This window comes from Podarcis erhardii, assembly GCF_964252035.2.
Source record: "Podarcis erhardii genome assembly, chromosome: 9".
Lineage (NCBI taxonomy): Eukaryota > Metazoa > Chordata > Lepidosauria > Squamata > Lacertidae > Podarcis > Podarcis erhardii.
In genome coordinates this window covers 5,455,461-5,479,064 of record NC_138512.1, presented here as the reverse complement: position 1 = coordinate 5,479,064, position 23,604 = coordinate 5,455,461, and the positions used below count along the sequence as shown (strand labels likewise).

The 23,604-nt window shown below is 42.7% G+C and overlaps 1 protein-coding gene across 2 annotated transcripts; it reads right to left on the bottom strand.

Annotated features, from left to right (window-relative positions):
- Window positions 1–599: 599 nt before the first annotated feature.
- TRMT44 (tRNA methyltransferase 44 homolog) lies at window positions 600–23,410 on the bottom strand. Of its 2 annotated transcripts, none has more exons than XM_081876270.1 (11): window positions 23,231–23,410; window positions 22,475–22,974; window positions 17,418–17,637; window positions 16,696–16,764; window positions 15,909–16,016; window positions 14,783–14,854; window positions 13,186–13,286; window positions 10,714–10,897; window positions 8,745–9,129; window positions 3,118–3,234; window positions 600–986 (listed from the first exon to the last, which is right to left on the bottom strand). In XM_081876270.1, the coding sequence occupies exons 1-11, from the start codon at window positions 23,285–23,287 to the stop codon at window positions 742–744; spliced, it is 2,058 nt and encodes a 685-aa protein (XP_081732396.1). In that variant the 5' UTR covers window positions 23,288–23,410; the 3' UTR covers window positions 600–741. The 2 variants fall into 2 exon arrangements, with proteins under 2 accessions (XP_081732396.1, XP_081732397.1); XM_081876271.1 differs by lacking the exon at window positions 23,231–23,410 and adding an exon at window positions 21,242–21,359 and having other exon boundaries at window positions 22,475–22,952.
- Between the last annotated feature and the right edge of the window lie 194 nt (window positions 23,411–23,604).

The window sequence follows — 23,604 nt, the reverse complement described above, 5'->3', positions numbered from 1 at the left end:
TTGTCAGTTTATTAAAAAGGTTCCCCACCCCCAGCTACTTTAATGTGCAAACCCACAGCGAGTAGGTGTGTCATGGGTGAATGTGGTCCTCTGCCCAAAACAGGTTAGCTCACCTTGTTTAAATGGAAATCAGAGCAGGATAACAAAGGGGCACATATGTCCAAAAGGAACTTACAGGACGTAGCTCAGGAAAGCTCAGATCTGCGCCTCCCTAGCACTGACACGTCTTCAGAGTTTATATACCAAAACTCTTCTCCACTTCCTCTTTCACAGAAACAAAAATGATTAATTCTGTGTTCTTTGCATTACACCAAACATGTAAAAAGAATGTGTGCCTGGATGTGTTTGAGACAGCGCAAAGACAACTGGCATCGCAAAGTCATACAGTGACATTTGCCCATCAGATATGTAATTTCAGAGGCAGATTTGGCTCAAGGTTGTTCTGAGATATGACTGAAACAAAATGACAACTATAAACTATAACCTCTGAGTTATTCAGAGAATTCAGAAGACTATCAAGGCTGAAATTCAACAGACCAATGGACTTTCGTATTGTTAGGAAAGCACATCAACCATCCAACCATGGATCCCGCCAAGAAGAGATTTAAAAACCTTTATTCTCTTACCACAGAGGGGATTCTCAGAGAAGAGCAGACATAAAGTGGAACAAAACATAAATGTCACCACTGTACAATCAATGTACATGAAATTCCATCAGAAATCCATCCAAGTAGCATATGTTTAACTCCCAAATCCTTTATCATTTGTCGCTGTTTTCAGAGATGGCTTCAACTCCTCACTACCGTGAGCATAACAACAGAGTTCAGAAGACAACGGACAGCCCTGAGGATGGTGGATGTGAAACCAACACAGGCGCGTTTTAAATGCTTTAGAAGGAAGTCTTTGCTTAAGCTGCTTGCCAGGCTTGTTTTTCCTTGGTGGTTTCCATTCTCTCCAATCACGAATATGAACTTTCCCATTTAGAACTGAAATTAAAGGGTGGGGAGGGAAAGGAGAAACACACAGACCAGGATATTAACAAAGGGTTACAAGAATTAGTGCCAGAATAAGAACCACAAGAAATTTGGGTGAGTAAATTTAAACACGACAAATATGCATGTGAGATTTGCTAGTCTCTGATGTGCCACAACCCTTAGCTTAGCTGGGGGAGAAGCAAAACGGGCATCATTTGGCTTGGCAATACATGTGAATGAGGCCGGCGTATAAAATCTAAATATATATTTGGATGGAAAAAGCTACATTACATCTGCAAGCATATGAATGGTAATATAGAAGAACTCAAATGGGTTACAGGTACCAACAATCTGCTAATAAAAGATCGGGGGAAAGAAAAATCCAAAAAATAAAATAAAATCAAAGAATTTGTGCCTTCAACATTGAACTCAATTTCTGTAATGCATCTCAAGCTGAATTCAAATGCTCAGCTTTTGTGTTTTGTTTTGTTTTTAAAAAAGGAGCTGGGGAAAACTTCCCTTGTGCTTGATCATACTTAACATAAACTGCTCGTGGTACAGAATGTTTTGCGTGCCAAAAGGCCACAGGTTCAATCCCTTTTATCTCCAGGTAGGGCTGGAAAATAGGCCTGTTTGAAATCCTGGAGGGTTTATCCTTGTGTGCTTGCAGTGCTCTTAATTCACCATTACCCAGTTTCAGCCCGCACATAAGAAAGTATAAGCTATATAAAGGGAATGTTCCAGTGAGCTGGTAATTCTGTTATTCCACATTATGAGGAAGGAGGCAGGGGGAAATACTGGAACACTCTGCCTTTCCAATCAGAAAAGAGAACTAAACTGGGAGTTGCTATCTCTCAGGATGAGTGACAGACAGGCCCCTCTAATCTATTGAGGAATTATTGTAAATAGAATACTCTCCTGCATTATCAGGAAATGTTAATTACAACTAAAAAGACTTTACTTTTCTAAACATTGTTTTTTTTTAAATAAAAAAGAGAGAAAAAGAAAATACAATGCATCCTAAAATATTTTTACTATATATTTTCTAGCTAATTTGTGAGATGCCTTGGAGGGGAAGTAAACCAATACTTAATGAAGTACAGTACTACAATTAAAAAAGGCAAATTTGATACTACCTACATACTGATACATCAAATTAGAAAAATATTTTCTGCTAGGCATCAGCACTGAAAAAGCATATTATCTCCACAAAGAACACCCATCCTGTACCATAAAGAGTTATCTTCTCAAGTTGTATCTTGACTAAATTACTGCAGCCTGCCTGGATCTGTTGAGCTAAGTTTCCAAGGTAGATTTACTTCATTCCTGCCATGATCCACAATCCTCTCCCATGAGCTTGTGAAGGTATAATTATCAACAACAAAGTGTTGGTGCTGACCTTTAAAGCCCAAAATGGCCTCCGCCCAGTATACCTGAAGGAGCGTCTCCACCCCATCGTTCTGCCCAGACACTGAGGTCCAGCTCCGAGGGCCTTCTGGCGGTTCCCTCACATCAGATGTCAAGGAAATAAACATCTGACTTTTAGAAGACATCTGAAGGCAGCCCTGTTTAGGGACGTTTTTAATGTTTGATGTTTTATCATGTTTTTAATATTCTGTTGAGAACTGCCCAGAGTGGCTGGGGAAACCCAGCAGGATATAAATAATAAAATTATTATTAAGCCATGGCTGGAGAGGAGCAGATATGATGTGGAACCAAGACCAAGTTTACAGCTTCAGAACTCCTAGGAAGCTTACACTCCTGTTCAGCGGCATAGCTAGCCACTTGGGCACCTGGGGCGAGGCGCCTGCAGGGCGGGGCATGCCAGAATCCCGGTGCCCGAGCCCCATTCCACTCTGGCGCCCTGCAGGCCCACGTTGCTTTTTTGAGTAGCACGGAGCCTACAGGCACCCGAGCCACCGCGTCACTCCCAGAAGGCACGCATGGCTCGGGGGCAGTAAGTGCCACCCGCCGTGGTGTGGCACCCAATGGCCTCCAGCTACCCCTCTGCTCTTGTTTGAATCCAATACCCAACATGCTTGTGACAGAGGCGAAGCAGTCCTTAGACTAAGATCATTCATCTTCCACATACTTAAACCAACCTATAAGAGACTACCAGTCACTGAACAAACCTTGTCCTTACCTTCAAACACTTGATGATTGTTTCTAAGTAAGGTCTGGAGGCCTCCATATTCATTCTTCAGCCTTTTTAAAGTGTCCTTGTCCAAATGTTCTGCAATTTCACTCAGGGGGAGACTCTCTGCAGAAAGCAATATATTTATGTAAAGTAATTGCTAACCCTCAGCACTATTTTCAGTTCTGAGCTTCTGAGAACAGCAGGCCACTATTCTTAAGAGTGCTATGGAAAATACCCTTGTCTATGTATGCAAATGAAACAAATCACACCTTATGCCTCCATTCGGCATGCTTCATTTTGCTGTAAGAGGCACGAAAGGAAGATGCTCTCACTGGCCATGTGTGCACCAGCATATTTAGCTACTACTTTTAAGCAGTAAGTTGCTCTTTTAAGAGGTCAGTTGTTCCTCAGACACAAGGTTTGTGCACTCAGAATTGGAGGTTGTACACCCAGGAACTACCGTAAGTTGTCATCCTGTATAAGACAAGAGCTCTGACCAATACAGAGAAATGTAGCTATTACTGCCATGTGAAGGAATCTACTTTCTGTAATTTTCATACATACTTATTATAATTTTGATGGTTACAGAACTTCCAAATTCACGTGCCTAAGCTGCTATAATGTATATCAACATTAAACAATATCCACTTCTTTCTATACAACTGTCTGTGGACCACTATGCTTATTGTGCAAGTGATGACAGGATGCTGAGCTTTGACCAAAAAAAAAAGGGGGGGTATTCAAAACTCCCTGTGCAGTATAATAACACTGTCTGTGGCCTCATCTTGCATGCTGACTACAGAAAGTGGTATATGGAGAAAAGAGATATAGCCGGCGGTGAAGCATCAAACATGTCTCCGTGAATGTATCTTGTCTAAGGTTTCAATGAAAATGCTTCATTTCAAGATGGAATGTGTGTTGCATTGGTAAAGTTGATGTGCACAGCGAGAACGGTTTCAACATGTTGCCCAGTTATATAATGTCAATACAGTGATGGTGATTAAGAGGTTTTACTATTTTGTTACCTGGAAGTGTTATTCAGCACAACTTTTGAAAGTGGTAAAGCATCTTCTGAGTACCACCTGAAGCCTTTAAAGATTTGCTGTGAACATTTTGCTAAGCATTTCCCAGATATATTCACTCACACCCATGATGACCTGGATAAGAGTCACAGGTTGACAGGACCAACATTCTATCTAGCAGTGTTCTTGAAGCCCTGCCACCTGTTTGCTGGCTCCCTGCCCACCTTGTCTGGTTAAATCAGTAAAATCAAGAGTGGAAGTCTGGACTTTGGTTTTGGGGCTTTAAGATGGTAGTTGTGAAGCCACTCCTTAAAAAAGGCCAAATTCAGATCTTGTGGCATTGGCCATTCTTCAGCAAGGTATTTGTGTGGGTTTTGACTTTGTAACACCATAAACTTTTCATGCTGCTGATTATTTTGATTAGCTTGAGGCCTACGTCTGAAAGAGAAATGGCCTTGACTGCTACGGTGGATGACTTATGTCATAGAATGGATGCAAGGAGAGGGCAAAGAAAAGAAGAGTTAGTTCTTCTAGACACTTTGGAGACTTTCAAGACCATCAGTCATGGTATCCTTCTGGATTGTCTATTATCGTTGGGCTTAGAGGGCTTACAGTGGTTCTGGTCATTTCTGGATGGGTGCTGCCAGATGGTAATAGTGCTGAGGGAATCTTGCTCTGCCCTGTGACCTTTGGCTTACAAGGCAATGGAGGACTTCCTTGAAATTTGTTCTACAGGGTCAGAACATGTATGCAAGTATTATGAGAAACACGTCAAGAACAAAGAGGTAAAACTAACAAATTGGTTTGCTATTAATCTACCATTAAACTTACCATGTGACCAATTTGGTATTATAGAAAACCTACGACCATCAGTTGAATGCAAGTGAGCTGGCAGAGGCATTAGCAGCCAGCAGCTATTCTGTTTAGCTTATTGCAGTCTCTGGAAGCAGAGCCTGGAGTGCTGCCTCATGGTGTATGTAGGACCAAGAGACATGGATGGCGAAGGAGCTGCTGAAGTGATGGGCAACACCTGTGCCATGTTTGTCTTCCTGCCTAGGAATGTGCAAAGGTACACCTGCAGCAAGTGCAAGTTGGTTGCCTTGCTGGAAGAGAAGGTACAGCAACTTGAAGCCCAAGTATCCACATGAGGAATTTCTCACTAGACCAGAGTGGAACAGAGACGTAGGCGGGGTACCCCTAGGGGAGGAAGAAGATCACTCAATGGGGGAGTCAACCCTCTGGAGGAGCCTGACACACAGAAGCAGAACCGTTAGAAGCCATGCTGTGTCACTGGAGCTGCAAAATTGATTCCATGCCCTTACCTCGGTCACTGATTCTGGGCCAGAGAAGCAAGAACAGCAGTTGCAGACCTCAGAAAACAGGTGGCTGTGGAAGGTACGGTGCACAGAACAATTCTTGCCACACCCCAGAGGAGGAAGAGACGTAGGGTTTTGGTAAGTGACTCACTACTGAGAGGGACAGAGGCAGCGGTGTGCGGAGTTAACAGGATGTCCTGGGAGGTGTGCTGTCTTCCAGGTGCAAAGATTCACAATGTGACAGAAAAGTTGCCAAGTTTTATAAAGCCTTCTGACTGCAACGCCTTCCTTCTGATTCACGTGGGTACAAGTACCAGACAAATGCCAGACAGAGCCTTTGACACATGGCAAGGGACTATGAAACTCTGGGCAGGAAGCTGAAGGGCCTTGGGGCACAGGTGGTTTTTTCATCCTTCCTGTTGAAGATCATGGCCCAGGGAGAGAGAGGACAATATTGGAAATAAAACCACTGGCTAATGTTATTCTAGACTACATCAACAGAAGAATAGAGTCCCGATCAAGGGAAGCAATGGTACTACTTTCTTCTGCCTTGGTCAGACCGTGCCACAATTTAAGAAGAATATTGGCAAGTTGGAACCTGTGCATAGGAGGGGAACCAAGAGGATCAAGGGTCTGGAAAGCAAGACTGGTGAAGAATGGTTGAGGGAGTTGGGTATGTTTAGCCTGGAAAAGAGGAGACTGAGAGGACTTATGACACTCTGCTTCAAATATCTCAAGGGCTGTCACGTGGAAGATGGAGCAAGCTTATTTTCTCCTGCTTTGAAGCCTAGGACCAAACCAATGGATTCAAGTTACAAGAAAAATGGTTCTGAATAACATGCAGAAGAGCTTTCTGACAGTAAGAGCTGCTCAACTCGGGAAATTGGCCTCCCTTGGGAAATTGTGGACTCTCCTACTCTCCTTCGTTGGAGGTTTTTAAGCAGAGGTTGGATGGTCATCTGCCATGGATACTTTAGTTGAGATTCCTGCATGGCAGGGAGTGGACTAGATGGCCCTCGACGTCCCTTTCAACTCTACAGTTCTCTGATTCTACAAATGTGGTAAAGCAGCAATAGTCAACATAAAAAGGCTTTTGGGTAGAACAGACAGAAACTCAATGAGAAACTCATGTCTCCTAGCTGTCATGAACGTAATAAAGGATGTCGTGGTAAATTTACAACATCTCTTAACAATTTACACAATAAATCTGAAAAGGGAGAATCTGCAAGTATTGGTGTACTTGGGAGGTTACGGTCTTCTATAGGAGACAAGGGAACAAGCAAGAGGATCCTCTGGCCAAGGGGCGAAGCTGAGCAGATGGGAAACAGACATAAGGGCAAATGAGAAACACATTTCCATTTGGAACTTATGGTAACATTTGTTTTCAACTGAAATAAATGGGGCCTATTGGATTAATTTCTCCATTGATTTCAAAAAGAATGCACCCTCGACTCTGTTATTTACTCATACTGAATTACAACCCAGTGTTCAGAATGCGAAGGGGGAGCTGCTTACTCAGGAGAGGAAGGGAGACCCAGAGGTGCCATCTTCCTCCTTTTTTGTTGATACTTGATCCGCCAGCCCTCAGGGCTGCTGCTCATGCTACACTTCCCCTTTTGAAGCTGAGGACTGAAGGAAGAGATGTTGCTAAAGAGAGGAGAAACTGAGATCTACCATCCTTTCCCAAGGTACCATCACTGCAGGGAAAGTGGTGATCTCACTGCTGGTAACCATGTTGGTGTTTATAAAGCAAAGAAAGCAAGAGAATACGCATCAAACTTCTTGGGGATATCACTCGTAACACTTCTCACTGCTTTCTTGGCATCTGTGTTCCCTAGTTGTTGAGGAGAGCAATGGTGCCTCCAAGACAAACTGATGGCCGCTTGCGTGAAGAACAGCAGGGGATCTGGCCAAGTGACAGACTGTGGTTTCTGCAACCAAGCAGTCCTTTTACCCCTCTTCTGCTGGAAGCCGAGAGAAACGAATAGTAACACTTTAGTTCAGCACCAACTGCTTTCCTGCTCCAAGGGAGAAACTGAGAGTGGGGAGCCAAGAACTTCAGGGCTGCGGTGCAATAAAATGATCACCTGAGTCCCTCCCTATAACTGTGTCTTTCCCCCAGAAAAGCAAAAGCAGAAGTATAATTCAAACGATGTGATATGAACGATGCTAGAGCCCTGCTGCCCCTAACCAAGCAGGGCTGATCCTGAAGCTGATGGACACCCCTCCATGGTGATGTTCTTGCTAGAGGATCCAGCCTGCCATGGAAGAAGTGGTACATGCCAGGACTAAAGGCTTCCTTACCTTGGAACAACTAGGTAATTATAGTTAAAGTTGCACCCTAAGTGGGTAATCTATAGTGTGAACAGACCATTGAATCTGAACTGGACTAACAGAAAATTAGGTCAGATGTAAGCAGGGAAGTCAGAGCACAAGCCTTGTCCACACAGAATCAAACCATTTATTTTTTGGTTACATCTCAACCAACTGAGGCAAGGTCTCCAAAAACTTTCTCTCTGCTGTATGCTCACATTTATTCAGTACAAAAACAAAAAGTTGAAAACAGACAAAACAAAGCCTTGGACAGAGTACTATTTACGCTGAGCATCCCAGGGATGAATCCTAAAATCTGTTTATGATACTTGGGCTAAGTCCTAGAATATAAGAGGAAGAACTGCTTATGAGCATGTGAATAATGCATTTCACACACTGCTAAGAATAACAACTTATCCACCCACATACATTTAAAATCAAGAATCCAGGCTCACCACCAGACATATTACTCAGGCCCGGCCCCCAGCCCCTCTTTGTGGAAATGAAGCACCATCTCCTCTACTAGAATTATACACATTTATCACCTACAAAAATCCACTCTTGGTTTCTCCCCTATCTCCAAGAAATACCCTCTCCCCAAAACATTAGCAATTCTACCATTATTTGGGTGCACCCAAGGAGGGCTATGGCCCAAATAAGCCTAGAAATCTCTGGTTAATAAAGGGCTGTATCTAAAGAATAATTTCTTTCCAGGCATGCTGTCTGTGTCAAGCCTTTACTGTGACATTATAACACAATATATTTTTACGACTTGCTGGATGTCAACTTTTTCCATTCCAGAAACTCCATAATATTTGCGTTGTTAAACAATGGGTGCCTGCAATTTACAGTTCTGTATGATGATGAATTCAGCATGCTTTCTAACATCCTTCAGATGAGGTTTGTGAATTCAAATATAATAGACAATTTCAATTTATATGAAACTTCCATTTTAAAATAATATATGAAGCAAAAATCTCACCTCCTCGATTCCACGTGTTGGACATTTCAAGCGGATTCCCTTTGGTTTCCTTTAACAGTAACTTTGCTACCTTCAAAACCACTTTGTCTACCAAATCCTGGGGGAGAGTAGTACAGTTTCTCACTTGTTCTTTTCCCCTGGGCAGAAATCCAGATATTAGGACTTTCCCCACATCTGTCTTTTGGGATACTTTTGTATCTGCTGCTGGGCAGATGGTGACATCGCTTGCAGCTGGGAGGCTGTCATGTTGATGAAATCCATCTGTTTGATGATCTGGTGCTACCATGAAGTTTGACTGGCGCCGACTGATATACTGCGCTCGCTGTTCATCAAGTACAGCACCTTGCGTTGCTAGATATGTTCTAGACGTCCCAATGAGGCATACCTAAGAGCAGCAGAATTAATGCTAGTTAGACACAAAACACAAAATTATATGCCCTGAACAAAGAGACCCTCCCACTCAAGCAGCTTGCCTCAATTTTATTGTATTATAGGGCCATAAGGCAACACTCTCCTCCAAACAACAACCAATGTATTATCCTCCCACATTAAATCTGGATCAGACAATGTTCAGCACATCAGAGCATGATCCTCTTGTTTAAAGTGACTATAGCTTCGGGGATGGGGAAAACTCAGCAGAATCACCAGCCAAACGGGGCTAGGAAGTTGCTTCAGCCTCCACTCCCGCAATCCCAGAATAAGGAACTATGCAATCAGAACTTCACCACTCCTCGGGATACTAGCCCAACCTGTCTTAATATTCAGTCTTTGGCTGTGGAAGACTCAGAGGGGAAAAGGACCACCAAGAGAGAACAGCATCCCTCCTAACCTTAAAAGTCTACCATGTAATAACTTGATCATTTTAAGTTGCATTTCTGATGCGCCTACAGTGTGATGCATTGTTCAGCGGGGTATTAGATGACATGAAAGCCCCATCTGTGATGTCTGCTTTACAATAGTTGATTTGAGCTTACAAGGTTCAAAACAACATACTGTGCATTTTGATGCCAACTTCATGTGGATGCAGTATAAAACATTTATAGATAAGCAACACCTATCTCACTAAGAAAACTTCTCTACAGAGAGGTGTTTCTGGTGGGATTGGTGCTCCTCATCCATGCAAGTGTTATGCAGGGTCCACATGACTGATTCTTATTAATAATTACCGCATTTATATCCTGCCCTACCTCTCAAAGGAGTCCAGGGCAGCAAACAAGAAGTGATTAAAAACACACAACTTAATAACATACAGTGGTGCCCTGCAAGACGAATGCCTCACAAGACGAAAAACCCGCTAGACGAAAGGGTTTTCTGTTTTTCGAGGCGCTTCGCAAGACGAATTTCCCTATGGGCTTGCTTCGCAAGACGTTTTCGTCTTGCGAGTCTTGAGATTTTTTCGCTCCCCCCCCCCTTTTTCAAAGCCGCTAAGCCGCTAATCCGCTAATAGGGGTGCTTCGCAAGATGAAAAAAACCACAAGACGAAGAGACTCGCGGAACGAATTATTTTCGTCTTGCGAGGCACCACTGTATTTTAAATGTCCAATTAGTCTGGATAATTTCAGTGTCTATTTTGAAATGGACTCAAGTCCATTTTGAAACCAGTGAGATTCTATACTCTCAACTGTTCTGTCTGAGATAGTTGCTAAAATGTATTGCACTGATAGGTCTGCTACAGCTTTACAATCTAGGTTTATTAAGATGCCGCCAGTTTTAGCTCTTTGACCATGCAGCCTTCCTTAACCAAACACTTTCCTGCCTTACTTTGTTATTTCAAAGGAAATCCAACCCATCAGGATTATTAGACATTTACTGGGAGAATTGCAATTACGGGGGGGGGGGGGGAGCAAGAGCTTCCCACCACTACTTTCAAGACCACCCATTCAGCCAGGCTACAGCAAGATCTTCTTTTAAAACTCAAGGCTATATGAAGCAATTAAAATGGATTAAGAACAATGCATGTGGAAGTTACCCTTTTCGTTGAAGGAATTCTAAGGCAATCTTCTTCCACACGAAAGCCACATACAAATCCCACTTCCATAACAAAATCAAGATACTCTCTATACTGGGTCTTCTTACTTTGCCTTCGGTTGTACTTTCCATAGAAATCAAAGAAGCAGCAAGGCAACAGAAAATAGCGGCAAGAATAGGAAGACCTGCAAAAAGGGAAATGTGCTGAATAATAATAATAATAATAATAATAATAATAATAATAATAATTTATTATTTGTACCCCGCCCATCTGGCTGGGTTTCCCCAGCCACTCTGGACGGCTTCCATAGAAACAAAAAATACACTAAAATATCACAGATTAAAAACTTCCCTGAACAGGGCTGCCTTAAGATGTCTTCTGATTGTCAGGTAGTTATTTATCGCTTTGACATCTGATAGGAGGGCGTTCCACAGGGCAGGCGCCACTACCGAAAAGGCCCTCTGCCTGGTTCCCTGTAGCTTTGCTTCTCGCAATGAGGGAACCGACAGAAGGCCCTCGGCGCTGGACCTCAGCGTCCGGGCAGAATGATGGGGGTGGACATGCTCCTTCAGGTATACTGGGCCGAGGCCGTTTAGGGCTTTAAAGGTCAACACCAGCACTTTGAATTGTGCTCGGAAACGTACTGGGAGCCAATGTAGGTCTTTCAAGACTGGTGTTATGTGGTCTATTGAAAATACATCTGCAAATACTTATGCAAAATCTACAAGCTGTTGTCACAGTTTAGGGTTTATGAAGATCAGACTGATCTCCTATTTCCCCTTTCACTCTGCCATGCAGTCTAAGGTCAGAGCAGGCTTCCCCAACCTTGGCCCTCCAGATGTTTTAGTCTACAATTCCCATCATCCCTGGCCACTGGTCCTGCTAGCTAGGGATCATGGGAGTTGTAGGTCAAAAACATCTGGAGGGCTGAGGTTGAGGAAGCCTGGGTCAGAGCATTTTCCTGGCAAGCTGGACTATAGAAGAGCCAAGGCTGCCTTGACTTCCTGGAATTTGGCTTCCAGCTAAAAGGACACCAGATTCTCGAAAGCTTTTTATTCTATTCCATCTCAAGCTCCAATTTCCCTTGCAGTTGTAGACTGCTAATGGAATCGTTTAAATATTCTTTTCTTGACTCATTTTCTATAATAATCAGTAAGATATAGATATTCTTTTAAGTAGAATGTTGTATTCTTTCATGGCCCGCAGCCAATACAGAAATAAAACTGAATTGAGCTGATGTACCTCATCTAAATGGACTGCTGCCCCCTGGTGGCTGTTCACACTACTATCCGTCACCAAAAATTCTGCTCCCCATCACCACCAACCTCTACCTATTATTCTTCCGTTTTCAGATGGTTTTAGCTCACCTAAATATTGCATTTTACACTGGTTTAACCTGCCCTGGGAAGTTATGGTGAAGAGGAAGTAAGAATTTAAATAACAATAGTTTTAAAATTTTATATCCTGTCCTTTTCTCTGGCAAGGACTCAAGGCAGCTTACAGATAAAACAGAAATAGCTAAAAACGTCATTTAAAACAATTATACATTAATAGAACACACAGAGATCATTACCATAAACAACCCACCCACTAGCAGTTCCACATCAATCCCTTAGCAACTGCTTCAGTTTGCTTCTCTGCCCTTCCAAGGCTGTCCATCTCCCACCAATAGCCATATTCTCGTGGCGTTTGGTGTACAGCAAATGTGGAGGAACCTTTCAGGTATTTAGGGCCCTTGAAGCAAACTCAAACCTATGTTGCTCTTTTCTCTGGATTATGTTCTAAAGCAGGCTTCCTCAACCTCGGCCCGCCAGATGTTTTTGGCCTACAACTCCCATGATCCCTAGCTAGCAGGACCAGTGGTCAGGGATGATGGGAATTGTAGTCTCAAAACATCTGGAGGGCCAAGGTTGAGGAAGCCTGTTCTAAAGAAACCCAACTTTCCTAGGCTTCAGAGGAGTTTCTTTCACCCAAAGTTCATTTCTGCAACACTTGCGTTTACTGAAGCTTTTGTTGCCATTTTCACTGGCGTCATTACTTCAGCTCAGATCCTCTCCCCAAAAACCATATTTTGTGGTGTGTGTTGTTGTTTTTGACATACAGTGGTACCTCGGGTTAAGTACTTAATTTGTTCCGGAGATCCGTTCTTAACCTGAAACTGTTCTTAACCTGAAGCACTTTAGCTAATGGGGCCTCCTGCTGCTGCCGCGCCGCTGGAGCACGATTTTTGTTCTCATCCTGAGGCAAAGTTCTTAACCCAAGGTAACATTTCTGGGTTAGCGGAGTCTGTAAACAGAAGCATATGTAACCCGAGGTACCGCTGTAGTTGATTTTTATACTATCCTTATTCTGCTTTTATTTGTTCCATGAAGCATGGCAGAAAGGCGATTAGTAGATATATCATTCCATACTGGTTCTTCATCCTAAGATAAGAGCGTCCACTTTGTTTTTAAAAGCACGGAGGTTTGGTACCTGGCTGCAATTACGGGTATCCATGGTGTCAGCTCATCAGAATGATTTCCAATCAGCCAGTCAACATCCGGATACAGATTGTCTGGACTAACTGTATTTTCCTAAAAGGAAACAAAACAATGTCTTTTACACAGTATGTCACATAAAGTAAACAAAACTGGTAGTAGTGTTTTACTACTGAAATCCATTATCATTCACATCAGATTTACAGTTTGATTACATTTCCAAAATAGCTAGAGTTAGTGATGTTGTGCATTTTGAGAATGGTCCACAATTTGATTTACTCATCTCTCTGGGCTTCCCATGGGTTTCTCAGAGGCCATGGTGAAAACACAGTACTGGATGGGGTGGGGGCCTCTGTTTTGACCCAGGAGATCTCCTTGCAGTCTTATGTTTCTTATATGTTTCAAAGCCTACATTTATACCACTCTTATTTTCACATTTAAAAAAACAATTCAAATGTATTTAAGCTTATTCTTTGAAAACAAGAGGGAAGTTGAAAACGGAAGGTTATTTTACCTTCTGAGAAATTCTAACAGAAGTTTTGGTAGTAAACCTTTAAGACTCAAAATCTCTTTTGAGAACTCTAGGTTGTAGCCCATAGGGCTTTTCATATCATCCACTCCTACTAAATAGAAAATCTGGATTTCTTCTTGATCACTTCGGCAAAGGGTCTTCACTTCAGTGCCACCTCACACCTGAGGCAAAAAGACTGTTTAATACACCCCCTTTCTCTGTATCCATTGCAGCTTATACTATGAGCAAGATTCTTTTATGCAATGGGTCATAGCAAATTCCAAAGGCTATTAAAAATAAAAAAATGCAACCTTTCCCCTAAACCACCTTAATATGTTATGTATTCTCTCATAATGTATAGGTCAATTACTGTGGTATTCTCTCTCACATTGATGGGGAAGGTTGAGACAGGTTGAGACAGAGAGAGAGAGAAGGAATCAACAATCCAAATTAAAGTGACTGCCAGATTAATTTGTTTTTTTACTTCTTCATTGTACAAAGTTTCTACCTCACTCTTCTTTAAAAAGAAACTAGGACAGCTTACAGCATAAAACAATGCAACGACAAAAGCTTAGTTACAAATGACACAGGTAATACAAAGAGTCCTTATAAAGTATATGAACATCAGGTCTCTGTGGAAACCCTACAAATGGTCAACCTAAGACTGCTCAGCAAGGCTGCAGTTTCACCCTCTTCTCTGCCTCCTGTTCACTACTCTTATTCCGTTTGAGAAATCAAAATATAAGTATCCAGTGTTAACAACAGAACCAATTGGGGGGGGGGTGTGGAGAAGGGAAGCTGATATAATGTTTTCTCTGCACAATCTTGTGCACAAATACAGACTTACAAAATGGGCTAGGCTACATTTTGATATGCTTTACATAAAGCTGTGGGTCTTTTGCCCTTCTGCTGCAATCCTATATCCATTTTCCTGGAATAAACCTCACTGAACTCAATGAAACTTACTTCCTAGTAATCATGCACAGGACAAAACTGGAAGTGAGCTTGTTTGCAAAAGGCAGTTTTGAGTAAGATGCAGTTTATAAAGATGCAATCCAGAAAGCCCATGTTTCAACAATACCTCCAAGTGTGTCTGTGGGCCGTACATGTCCCATATTTTTCTTCTTCTGACATCAATCCCTTTGCCTGGATGCTGAAAGATTCCATGTGTGAATTATCAGTTAAACTGTACCTTACTTTTTAGACGCTCCTTCCAAAAAAGATACAAACAGTGAACAGAATGCCACCATACATCCTGAAATCAGCATAAATTCTTCTAGTATTTGTTCAATTCATATCCCATGCTTCCTCCTAAAGGAGTCCAGCGAGGCACATGGAGCACAAACTGTAAAGAAAGTAGGGGACTCTCACAGGACTGATGCCTGATTGTAAAACCATATTTTTACCTTACCCCTCATCCCAATGTATTGCCTGATTCTACTTCATCAGCGCTAAGACAAGTTTTTATACAGTGTTTATGTGAGTCCTACAACAAAATGTTGCAGTTGTCTCCTGTTAATAAGAATGCCCCTATTGAAGCCCCTTCGAGAATGCTATGCACTGTTAGAGGCTGAAGCAGTGATTATACATATCTGGGAGCTGATTTTCTGCCAAAAGGTCTCCGAAAGCTTAAAAGAAATTATAACACAAAAATAGACGCATACATTTAAAAAATAAACAGATCCACGTCCCCTATGGCCTTAGCCAGCAGCCAAAAGCCCATTTAGAGGCTGCAAGCCTTCAATCCCAAATAAAATATCATTCGAGCCACAACCATCAGCCAGGCAAGGAGCAGCTGCAGAGAACCTGCTTTTCCCCACCTTACCAGGAAAACCGTTCTGCTCCAACTGCCCATTGTCCTGAGATTGCAGAAGTGAGAGAAAATATACTCTGGGCAGGCAGGCATAGGACTAAGGGACATAGAAACCCAGTAGTAATTCAGCTTATATAGCAGAATGCATGAGTAACAGCAGAAACCTTCTGTTTCAACCTTTAAATGCCTGCTGAAAACTTGTCTATGCTGCTGGGTTGTTGCAGACATTGAAGCAAAATCTTTCTATAATAGTTAGTTGATAGCCTTGAGTTTTAAATTTTTGTGTGCTTTTATTGTATTATAAAAAATATTGAAGTTATTCACAATAATGAGGTAGCAGTATATAGATGTTTTATAAAGAAATAAAATAAGCTGACAACTTCAAATTATGTACCCCCTCGTTGCTTAAAATGTGAACCAGGAGACCATTTCCACAGCCAAGATCCACAAAAGACTGTTTCCTGGACAATCCTCTCTCAGCTCTCTCATCTTCCCAAAGGATCTAAGAAAAAGACAAAACCCATTTTTTAAAAAAACCACTGGTGGCAAAACCAGCATTAATGAAAACTATAAATAGGTTTGTTAGTTTACAGAAATCAAGATGATTTTCTAATGGTGTTTGCAACAGGGATACGTGGCTACATTCTATTTTGACAAGAAGGATAAAGAAATGTCCATCTACATTATTTAAGAAATGTAAGTTAATCAGAGACTCCATTAACCCCCGCATAAGTGGGGCGTTGCCTGTACTAAGAATAGCTCTTAAAGGAAAAGTACATAACTCAGTGCGCAAAAAAGAAAAAAAATGCAGACACACAAGAAGACAAATGTTTAGCTCTTACTGCTTTGTCTTCTTGTGTGCCAATGCATTTTCTTCTTTTTGTGCACTGAGTTTTGTACTTTTCCTTTTCATAGATGTAACATACACATGGTAAATCAAATATTTTAAAACCCAAAGCCATCATCTCTCATTATCAGTCATCCCTTGGAAATGCATTTCCAAGCTGAGACCATTATTCTGTCTCTGTTTCAGACTTTTATATCAACTGTGCATTTTAAAGTCAAATTCACATTTCCATTCGTTAAAATTCCATCCTGTCTTTTACAAGCACTATGTGAAATCTGTTTCTTTAAAAAAAGATAAATCTACATTTTAAGAGATATTTTGTACCACCACGCACCAGCAGGTATGACGCTATAGCAACATCTTCATATACAAATTTTTCTGGATCTGTTACTTCAGGCCATATCTGCAGGTAAACAAGCAAAAATGACAATTAATTTAACTGTGAATATTCAGAATTGTACACACACATACAAAAAAACCCACACATAGTAGATAGTAGTATCACTCTTTCTCATAGCTGAGAAAGATTGTCTTCCATGAATATGGTGTTAACAGTGTGTCCCTAAGTGACTGTGGAGGCCAATTCTGGATCCACAGTTCCTTCCACAGTGGGGACATAGGTTTCCGGGCAGGAAATATACACACATATACAGCCCACAGAAAACTCACCAGAATGGTGGGCCTTTCTAGAAAGAGCCCCATTTTGTAGATTCCATTTTGTAGATTTTGCAGGTCCACAGAGCCAGTTGTACGAATAAGAAGACGGGAATTGAGCAATGGCAGTTTGCCTCTTTGGCAAGGTTGGAGCATTTTGAGGGAGGGATGTTTTGGAGGCAAGCTGTCTTGAAAATCCCTAAAGTCAAGGCTTTTTGCTCATCACTGTGCCATATTACAAATACTAACATTCCCCACCACACAAATATCTAGATATGGAGTGAAAGATTCCAATGAAGTTTCTTTAGCATGGATTCAGATTTGAAATACAAACACTGTCACATACATTTTAATTTAAAAAATTGAATAGCAGAAAGTTTATCTGGTCGTTCTGCTCTTTACCTTTACAATGTCTTTGTACTTTTCCTTTAGATCTTGATAAATTTTGCTGTATCTAGCAACAGAAATGAGAGAGAGAGTGTTCTTAAATTCACGTTTTGTGGTCTCTGTGGACCATTTAGCAAGTTTTGGCAGCAGTTCACTTCCAAGCCATGTTGTTTTAGGGCACAGAATTCCATCTGAAATGTAGTTTTCTGGAGGTGATGTAAACATTGAAATAGACCTTCAACGTTAAAAAAAGAAAAAAAGAAATCAGAGCTCCTCAGTAATAAAATGCTTGAGATCATCTGTGGCTCAGTGTGTGTCTGACTATGAATTTATCAGGTATCAAAAATAGGAAGCTACCTCTGAGGAATGGCTCTTGCATGTTTATGGTATGGATGCATGAATTTAACTCTGTCAGCTAAACCTTTCTTTCCAGGAAATGGGGAAAGAAATAAGCGGAAGGCTAATAGGTTTTGAGATGACTTGAAGGCGTAGCACACTACCTAATTAGCCTACCTTACTCAATTTTGTATGTGCTCATTCCTATCAGAAGACAAGGCAGAAAAATGACAGACAAGCCAAGCTGGACTTATGCCACCTATTTTTCTTGGTTTATATACAAATATATATACCCTGCTCTCGCACTGCAAACACAATGCTTTTAGAAACACCCACAAAATCCATTAAACAAATCAATACAATCATAAAACCTTGAAGATCAAAGGCAAGAAAAGTAGATAAACCTCAAAACCTACAGAGGACTGGTCTCTTAAAAACTACTCAGTCTGACAAGGCCAAAACACCTGCTGGAAAAATGTTTGACCACAAGTCTGGAAGAAGGGAGGTCAACCAAATTTCTTGGAAAAGGGAATTCCAGTTTGGGAATAGCCATAGAGAATACGATCTCTGGCATCCCAAGCAATCATGCCTCCACTTTCCTGGGAATGTGAAGAACAGCCTCTCCTTTAGACCCTGAAGGGTCAGACTCGTATCGGAAAGAAATGGTCCTTTAGGTATCATGGGCCCAAACCACTTAGGGATTTAAAGGTGGCCAGAGGTTATGTTTCCATGGACTTCCCCATGCAAAACACATTGCAACAAAACCAATCTGGCAGTAACAAAGGTCTATGTCATCATGGCTGGGTCCAACCTTCCTAATTTCTATTAAATGCAATTTTAAGTTTTAGGCTGGCTATTTTTAAAAGAGAGAAGCTTGGCATAACTGAACCACATTAATGGAAAAAATTCAATAAACTTTGAAGAAATATTTTTTCCCAAGTTAGCTGTCTGGATAAGAGATTCAGAGGTCTATGAGGAAAACAATGGGGGGGGGAGAGGGCATGTCACCTTGCCCCCCAGTGATAAAACTGATAAATTAGGACGATAAAGAATTTTGTTTTAGTGAAATCCTTTTTAAGACAATGGTTTACACTCTCAAAGAATGTGTTGCAGGAAGCGTTTTAGGTAATACAATCAATAGCATTATAGAATGATACAGGCGTCCAACTTAAGTGCAATTGATTTGCACATGACCGTGTAGACGTTTGGGGTCTGGAAATAGATTCAAACCAGGAAATGGCAAGAGAGAGCTGGAGCGTTCTTCTGGCTCCCCGGGAGCCCAAAGAGGACTTCAGGGATGGTAGAAGCTCCAGACACTTGGCGGCACAGTGGGGCTTCATTTAGGTCTAGCAGCTGACGCAGGTGGTAGCACAGCAGCTGCCGCCACTTTCCATATGTCCTCCAGCCAGCAGAACTTCAACTTTAGTTGAAAGAAAAGTAGATTGGAGAGAGAGTAGGAGAGGGGGGCAGGAATGGCATTTAGAGGCTTTCTAGAGGGTGCTTCCCACTTATGCGATTTCCGCTTATTCATGTGGGGGCCCGGAAGGTAACCCTCACGTAAATGTGGGACGCCTGTAGTTCTGTGTATTCTGTAGAGATATACAACACTTAGATCTGTGTGATGCAGCCTCCGACTCCTGTTATGTACATGCTTCAGACTCCTCCACATGAAATAAACTGACCCATGTTTAGAATTCTCACACCAAATGATATGACCAAGATGTGATGGAAACATTGGTCCCATTTGTGCAAAACTCAACTTTTTTTGCCATCCATGGGGATAAAAATGAAGCCTCGGATTCAGTTATTAATCATGGAGAAACAGATTCTGATTACAGATGATAGTATTTATGGTACCGCAGAGCTGCAACTTACACATGGCTTACTTATGCGATTGCAGCTTTGAATGAGTGGCAGAAAAATTAATAAATGGAGAGTAGGGAAGAGTGTCAGAAGCAATGTTGGAAATTCCCCAGGTGCCAGGCACATTTTGCAACTGCCGGGGGTCCAATTGTGACCATGTGGAGATCTCTGGATGCCAGACTGTCAACTGATGTCTCCTCCTGGCTGGCCCCTCCAGCTTTCTTAAGTAGGTAAGAGGAGATTATTTATTGCATTTATCTCCCACCTTTTTCTCCAAGGAGTACACAGTTAATCCTGATTAAACCCTGCTCAGTTAAACCCTGCTCAGTTAATCCCTACGACAACCCTGTGAGGTAGGTTAAGAGGCTGTGCCTGGCCCAAGGTCACCCTATGAGCTTTATGACTGAGTGGGGATTTGAACCCCAATCTCCCTGATCCTAGTCTGACACTCTAACCACTACACCACGCTGGCAAACCACTTTGAGATTATTTTCTTTAAACTATAAAGTGTAGAAATGAAAGTAATAATAATAATAAATTTCATTTAAAAAAAAATACGTTCCATTATGGCGACCATAACTTAGGTTTAAGGTACCATTTGGTGATTAGCTGACATATCTGAGTTTCTATCACGGGTCAGAATGGGCCGTCTCAAGATCTCAAAAGGCCTCATTAGATCTTGCATGACCTCCCCAGAGCTGGGTTTACCAGAGACAGATTACTTAAAAAGCTTTTCCTGTGCCAGATTTTCCTGCCCAAAAAGGGCTTTTAAGCCCACCACCTTGCTTACTGGATCTCATGGGAGCCTCCCACAGCCTTCCAGACCACCTTTCCAGAACCTAGTAATGCAGGAAGTAATGCAGGGGTGGTTCCAGGGGTCTTCTGGACTTTGCAAAGTTTTGCCTTTGCAGGCAAATCCTTGGAATGTAACTCCTATGATGTAAGTTGTGGGCTTACTATATTACTATTTTGCATACTAGCATTTAAGGGTGTTTATTTGCCACAAATAATATGCTGTGCTCTGCCCTTAATACCATGACAGCAGGAGACAATTTTGGAATAAATAAATTTTATTGTAGCACCGTGCAGAAGTTTGGAGCACTCTTCTCTAGGATTGGGAGTATTCATGATTTTGCTTGACTTAATTTGGACATCCATACTTTTGAGGCTGCAGTCCTATGTGTACAACTGGGAAACACTCCATATATCAGGGTAAGACTGAGTAAACATACAGAGATAGGACTGCTTTTTAAATTTCATATATAGGCTAAATAGTAAAAATTATATACAGGTGCCAATTATTTTCTGTGCACTTAAGTGATGCGTGACTGCTGACACATATGCTGTTTTCAGCCCCAGAAGAGGATAGACCTGCAGTTGAACCCACACATAAATGGGGAGTTGCCTGTATGCCACCTCAGTTATAAATGCTTTTTATGCTACCAAAGTAGTGAAATAGGTTTAGGTGTGTCAGGAAGCAGTCAACTGCTTATATTTCAATGTGTAAGTTGGGTGTGCATGATTTTTATTTAATGGTTTCATAAATTTCCAAAAATGTTATACTCTAGCCACCACACACACCGTAATAATTCCACATGACAAATACATTCCAAAGAGTGAAAAATCTTCTCAGCACCCACCATTCATTGTCTTGTGTATGCAGAAGTCGAATTTGATAAATATTGCTCTTCTTGATCTTGTATTTCCCATCATGGGTTTGTACCAACGGCAAAAAAGTTACGGTCCCATTAAATGTATCTGTAAATATTTCACAACAGTAGGTTTTATTTACCTTTGGGAAACATAGTAGTGTTTAAGACTTACGTAGTATACATCATATTACTACAACCTTTACAATAACATTGTAAGCAGGCCAGCATTATTATCAACACCCTATTGTGGATGGCTGTGGAGGCTCTTGCCCTTTGATGCTCAAACCCTTTCAAGGCCCAATGCTTAATTCCCCACCTGCGTTGAACATAGAAATACACAGTGCTGCTAGTTAGCGGAGCCACACTGATACAGGAAAGCCATTGCCTATACAGTGGTACCTCTGGTTACATACTTAATTTGTTCTGGAGGTCTGTTCTTAACCTGAAGCACCACTTTAGCTAATGGGGCCTCCTGCTGCCGCCGCCATGCGATTTCTGTTCTCATCCTGAAGCAAAATTCTTAACCCGAGGTACTATTTCTGGGTTAGCGGAGTCTGTAACCTGAAGCGTATGTAACCTGAGGTACCACTGTAGTAATAAGGTGTCTCTGCCCACCAAGATCAAGCACAGAGCTGATTTTTGAATTTACTGACTTCCTCTCTCCGTGTGTGTGTGTGTGTGTGTGTGTGATTGATATATATATATATATATATCCAATGCTTTTCATTTTTGATGTTCTGAATGTTTTCTCTTTGCTTTGGGCCACTTTGGACAAAGCTAGGGCTCACCCACACTCCTGCTCGCCACATTGCTTCCACCCGCCCCAAGAAACCCACTTTTTACCGCTGAATCAGTGCAAACGTCAACTGGATTTTCCACGGATGGGCAACTGCTCCCAATTCTGCAGCCAAGAGCAAGTTTTGCTGGGGGAAGCGGTGGGACAAACGGGAAACTGCTCAGACCTGTGCTTTTTAGGCATGGGCCAAGTGGAACTGTGGACAAGCCCTTAGCTTGTTCTCCGCTTGCCCCGCAGAATAGTTTTGCCTTCCATGGCGGAAAACCTGACTGCCTTCTGTTGTCACTCAGCGCTAACTTTGGCGGCGGGGCATATAAGCCAAGCCCCTCAAGCCGCCCCAAGGCCGAGCTCGCCCTGGGGAGCCGCAGCCGGCGCGAGGCTGGCCCCGATCCCTCCTCCTCCTCCTCCTCCCGCCCCGAAGTCACCTTTGACGACCACCTCCCTGGCGGGCGCGGGAGGGCAAGCCTTGGGCACGAGCGTCCGGAGCACCACCTCCAGCTCCTCCTCGGCGGGGCCGGCCAGGCCCAGGGCTTCGAAGTCCTCGCGGCAGCAGCGGCAGAAGGCCTGGCACGCGGCCTCCAGCGCCGGCCTCCCGGGGCTCCCCTCCCCGCCTGCCCCGGGCCGAGCGGCCCGCCAAGCCCCGTCCTGCCGGGCGCCGCCCAGCCGCTTGTTGGCCACCTGGGGCTTCTCCAGCCACACGCCCACCGCCGCCCAGAAGCCCCCCGGGAGCAGCGCCGAGTCCCGCAGGGAGGCCTCCGCCAGCAGCTCCATGGCGGCCGGCGCGGGATGACGACGTCACGTCCGGGCAAGGAGCTGTCCCCGCCCCGCTCTTCCGCTCCATCCCACCCAGAGAGCTATGAAAAAGGCCAAGAGCGGCGCGCTTCCCTTGCTCATGGGGATATTCCGGGAGGAGTCGCTTGCAAGAACAACAATGAGAGATAAGTTACAGATAGGTAGCCGTTGGTCTGCCATGGTCAAAACAAAATAAAAAAATTCCTTCCAGTAGCACCTTAAAGACCAACTGAGTTAGTTCTAGGTATGAGCTTTCGTGTGCATGCACACTTCTTCAGATAAGGTATCTGAAGAAGTGTGCATGCACACGAAAGCTCATACCTAGAACTAACTCAGTTGGTCTTTAAGGTGCTACTGGAAGGAATTTTTTTATTTTGTTTTGAATGAGAGATAAGAAACCTCTTCCCCTTTGGCACCATTTGGAGGAAGTCATAGCAACATAGCATGATGGGGGGGGAGTTGGGAGGGACCTCCAGAGGTCATCTAGCCCAACCCCCGGGCAAGGCAGGACTCTGAACCAAAGCATCCACGGCAGGTGGCCATCCACCAACCAGGGGGCAAGGCAGGATTTCCAGTTACAGATGGAAATAGACAGATTTCACAAATAGACTGGAAAGAGAAGCTGCTGAATTGCAACTTATCACCAAACTTAAAACCATGGAGAGACCTGGTCTGAACAAAGACCTTGGATTCTTATCTCATTATACATGACAAAGCCATTTTTCACCTTCTCACCCCTCGCTTTTTCCTGTAAGACCTATTG